The sequence below is a fragment of the Dendronephthya gigantea genome, unplaced genomic scaffold (genome assembly GCF_004324835.1).
Source record: "Dendronephthya gigantea isolate DGI-Jeju-01 unplaced genomic scaffold, DenGig_1.0 000257F, whole genome shotgun sequence".
Taxonomy (NCBI): Eukaryota; Metazoa; Cnidaria; class Anthozoa; order Malacalcyonacea; family Nephtheidae; genus Dendronephthya; species Dendronephthya gigantea.
In genome coordinates, this window is record NW_021163267.1 from 60,859 (window position 1) to 65,729 (window position 4,871).

Below are 4,871 nucleotides of genomic sequence, written 5' to 3' on the forward strand. Positions count from 1 at the left end.
AACACTTTCGTTTGGTTGAAGACCGAGCTATCAGATGTTTATAGTTGGTTTTATTTAGATTCTTCGTATAAAACATGAATAGCTATAGGAAAAACAACAATATTAACAAAAATGGCGTTCAACTGAAAAGCGCGCTAAAACAGTATATACTTCATCTAACATGTTGTCAGTTGTTGGAAACAGATAACATGATAAACAGCCCCTTAGAGACGTTGGTTATACTTTAAACTTTCATTCGTCGAGCAGAAGTACAGGAATAATCATTGAATGTAAAGTATTCGCAAGCGATGACACTAGGGACCTTAAGCATATTGGACGGTAACACGACGACGACGCGGCTGAAATTCTCCTTTAAATAAGAGCTATGGCAAAGTGGCTGTTGTATATTTTTAATTGTACCGATTTAGTAAGATATAAGGCGTTAAAAACATTGTGTTTTTGTTTAAGGACAATTCTATAGAGCCTAATTCGAAGAAGAGCTCGCTGGGGTCCCGAGGGTGAATAATCTTTTCCGTCAGTATATCCTTTCGAGAGTATTGGACATTCGCTAATTATTGCCCTATTGCACTCTTTTTACCACAAAAAATATTAATTTAATTTTCCTTTATCAGACTAATTAAATTTTTTCCATTATTTTGAATTTGGATTTCCCTGCCATGCATGTTCGTCAGTCTGTTCCGTATGAAATATTCGTCTATATATAGTTCGCCTAGATAGTTTGCCTTATATGTTTATATTCAGATTTATCTATGTTTATTCTCCAGACGGATAAGCCGTCTCTATAAATCAGATCAATGACAATGTTTGCCGATGATAGCTAATTTATAAAATTATGGGCCTGTTGGTAAGTTGTTACTTGTTTTAATGAAAATAGTACGTTTTGAAAACCAACAATACGATATTTGTTTATTGTCGTATTTTCTTTCTACAGTATTTATTCACAGCAATAATATAATCACTATACATTAAATATTGTAAAAGGAAAACGATGTCCATGACATAATCGGAGCTTTCGCAAACCTATACAAATATACAAGGAATAAATGTGAATAGAAATGCTATGACTATATAGATGTATTTAAAACGCTATGTTTTCTTTTTATGTGCATTGCTATTTTAGCAATACACATAAAAATTAAAGAAAACATAATAAGATAAAGGCCTTTTATAATCATATCGCATTTTTCGAGCTAAGTTCCGTGTGTGTTTTAACGAAAAGAAAGTAAAAAACTGCTGCAAGTTTATCGATATACAAGCAAACCAAAATGTAAACAATGTTTATTTAATACCTGATGTCCTGATCAGATCGCAAACTTCCGGTTCACCTCTCCAGCTCTCCACTTCCGTTTTGAATGAAATATCAACGAATAGTTTTTCAGAATTCATATAAGTGAATAATTATTTACTTACTTCTTGCTTGTGAAGGTACAAGTTCAGCATATCAACAAAAAATACCAGAATCCAAATAAAAATTTACGACGCCGTAAAATCTGTGAAAGTACGTCGTCAACAAGGTGACGACGCGCTTGTTTTGCCATAGGCAGCCCAGAAATCAGCTTGTACTCAGTTTTCGACTACATTATTGTGTACGCGCGCGGTGAGCTTATACTGTCTGTACTAATTACTGTATTATATATTGACAAGGTTGGCAATTTCTCTCCAAGCCAACACGTACCTTGGGAGAAATAGTAAAAAAAAACACTTTGGAACTAAGCAGCAAAGAACACAAAAAACTGCATAGAGGTAAATTAAGATATCTTTGCTAAACTACTAGCCATTTTTTTTGTCGTAAACGACACTGGAAGTGTCAGAAAAATCAGCAATCTTTTTACAAGTTTCCTGAATTTTTCGCTGTGACTATGCGGGATGCAAGTTGCCTGATACCGGCTTTTGGTTCGAATCATACACGAATGCATTATTTCATTGGATTTCAGATATTCGTAAATTGTTAAAAAAGAATACCCCGGTGTAATTCCTAATCTTCAGGTGGAATTAGAACCCTCGCACGTACGGTGCTCCGCACCAGGTAGGAGACCACAGGGGTACGGTGTGTGATCATCATTTCATTCGCCTTACTTAGTCTGTTAAGGCAGATCTCGAACTTTGGCAGTTGTTTTGCATGACTCTGCTAACCGTAACCTGTACACCGAGTCTGCGGCTAGCCTAGGTAGGCTACGGCGCGCTTTTTGGTTTTGAGTGGTATTACGGTGCCTGGCCCGACAATTGCAAAACTTTTGTTCGCCGCCTGGTGCTCGCTTGTTTACAATTTGATATTCTCTTTCGCGCTCGCCATTTAACGGGGGGGGGAGGTTAGAAATGTTTTGACTGACTCCTTATTTTGCTTGTAGGCCTTCGAAGTTCAAACGGCTAACTCCGGTGGGCGTTCGTCCAACACCAACAGTCATACGGTCTTACCTTCAACCAAACCATTGGCCGCTATTACCTCGCAGTTAATTCAATCTGGTGTGCAGCCATCGTCAATCTCTACCTATCGCACGGCATTGAGGCTCCATACTTAATTTTTGTTGATGTTTCATTAATGTTTCTTTTACACTTCATCGCTGTTCAGACATTTATCTTGCACAGACATTACTTGAATATTTTGCGCGTCGTGGTTTATCTGATTTTTCGTACACTCGTTGGTCAAGCATTAACACTGCTGATTCGGCTTTGATTTTTCGTGCATGTGGTCTTGACCTACTGCACACTTTGTACTTATTTCGTTACATCCCACCTTGGTGGGATGATAAAAAACTGTGTTTTTTTGAAAAGTTTTTTATCCGCCTTCCTGATTCCAGATCGGTAGATCAAACACAATAATCGCACATGTGTTATTATCATGAATAATCGCACGTGTGTTATTATCGCTTTTCAAAGTGGCGGATTCGTCAGTAAAAAACACTGCATGTTATATAATAATAATTAATAAATCGGCATGTGCGTTATAGAATTACGCACATTGCCAAAATTATTCCAACTCTGTGTTAGAGTTGTTTATTGTATACGAGATTTTAGAGCACAGAAAACAGAGCTCGTCATGACAAGCTACTTTTTAAATATGAAACTAATGAAAGCAAGCTATAAAGAGACATTTACAATTTAAACGGCTAACCTTGGCAGTCATTTCCATTTCCCAAGAAGCCGCTTTTGCATGAACAATTGAAAGAACCATCAGTATTATTGCAGTAGGCGTTATGATTGCAATTATGAGATTTTGCAATGCATTCGTCGATATCTGAAAAATATTTAATTAACGATTAGGATTTTTTTATAATTATATTTATAATTATAGTGAAAGAACCATCAGTACTATTACAAGTATGCATTGTCGTGGCAATTACGAGAATTCGCACCACATTCGTCGGTAACTTAATGAAATAATAACGAAAGTTAGAGCGAAATAATTTATATCTCTTTAAAAAATGAACAGGGCGATTAAAATTTCTTCGAACTTTTCAACCGTGTGAAGTTAGAGTTATGTCGTCTCTGATATTTACGTACGGCTAACCTTCACAGTCAGTTCCGTTTCCTGAGTAGCCATTTTTACATGCACAATTGAAAGAACCATCAGTATTGTTACAGTAGCCGTTGCCATGGCAATTATGAGAACTCGCACCACATTCATCGATATCTGAATGGAATGATAACAAAAGTTACAGTGTAGTAATTTATATCTCTTTGAAAAATTATAAGAGCGATTAAAATTTCGTCGACGTTTTGGGCTGTGCGAAGTTAGAATCGTGTCATCTGTAATATTAACATACGGCTAACCTTCACAGTCATTTCCATTTCCGAAGTAGCCGCTTTTGCATGAACAATTGAAAGAACCATCAGAATTGTTACAGTAGGCGTTATGATGGCAATTATGTGAACTAGCAGCACATTCATCGATATCTGAAAAAATATTTAACGACAAGGTCAACTTTTTTTACAATTATAGTATTCATAATTCCTTCAAAATTCTGATATTTTGAAATTGCCAACGACAATACTCAGTTTTCTGAAGCAGGCACTAGAGTGGATGTTATGAAACCATGCAATATGACATTCATAGAGATATGTGGAAGGGAAAGTTTATGCAAAATATTCTGCGTATAAGAGCAAAATATTCTAATTCAACATTTTAATTCCCTTTGATCGACTTTTGAGCCCAGAAAATCAGAAATATAGATTCATTTGCAGTAATTTATATGAAATATTTTCGGCAAACCTCGGCAGTCTGTTCCATTTCCTGAGTAGCCTTTTTTACATGTACAATTGAAAGAACCATCAGTATTGTTACGGTAGGCGTTGTGATGACAGTTATGAGAACTCGCACCACATTCATCGATATCTGAATGAAATTTTAACGAAAGTTAGATCGTAGTTATTTATAACTCTTTTAAAAATGAACAGGGCGATTAAAATTTCTTCCAAGTTTTAAAGCGTGCGAAATTAGAATTATATCGTCTCAAATATTTACGTCCGGCTAACCTTCACAGTCAGTTCCATTTCCGAGGTAGCCATTTTGACATGTACAATTGAAAGAACCACCAGAATTGTCACAGTAGGCGTTATGATGGCAATTATGTGAACTAGCAGCACATTTATCGATATCTGAAAAAATATTTAACGACAGGGTTAATTTTTTTTTAAAATTATAGCATTCATATTTCCTTCAAAATACTGATATTTTGAAATTGCCAACGACAATACTCAGTTTTCTAAAGTAGGCACTAAGGTGGAGGTTGTGAAACCATGCATAACATTCGTAGAGATATGTGCAAGAGAAAGTTTATACAAAATATTCTGCCTATAAAAGCGAAATATTCTAATTAAAAATTTTCATTTTTTTACATCGACTTTGGAGCCAAAAAAAATTGAAATACGGA

The 4,871-nt window shown here is 35.6% G+C and overlaps 1 protein-coding gene across 1 annotated transcript; it reads right to left on the bottom strand.

The window, feature by feature from the left end:
* Positions 1-3,732: 3,732 nt before the first annotated feature.
* LOC114540945 lies at positions 3,733-4,519 on the bottom strand. The gene is made up of 3 exons (XM_028560940.1): positions 4,474-4,519; positions 4,211-4,333; positions 3,733-3,894 (listed from the first exon to the last, which is right to left on the bottom strand). The coding sequence occupies exons 1-3, from the start codon at positions 4,504-4,506 to the stop codon at positions 3,733-3,735; spliced, it is 318 nt and encodes a 105-aa protein (XP_028416741.1). The 5' UTR covers positions 4,507-4,519.
* Positions 4,520-4,871: the final 352 nt, after the last annotated feature.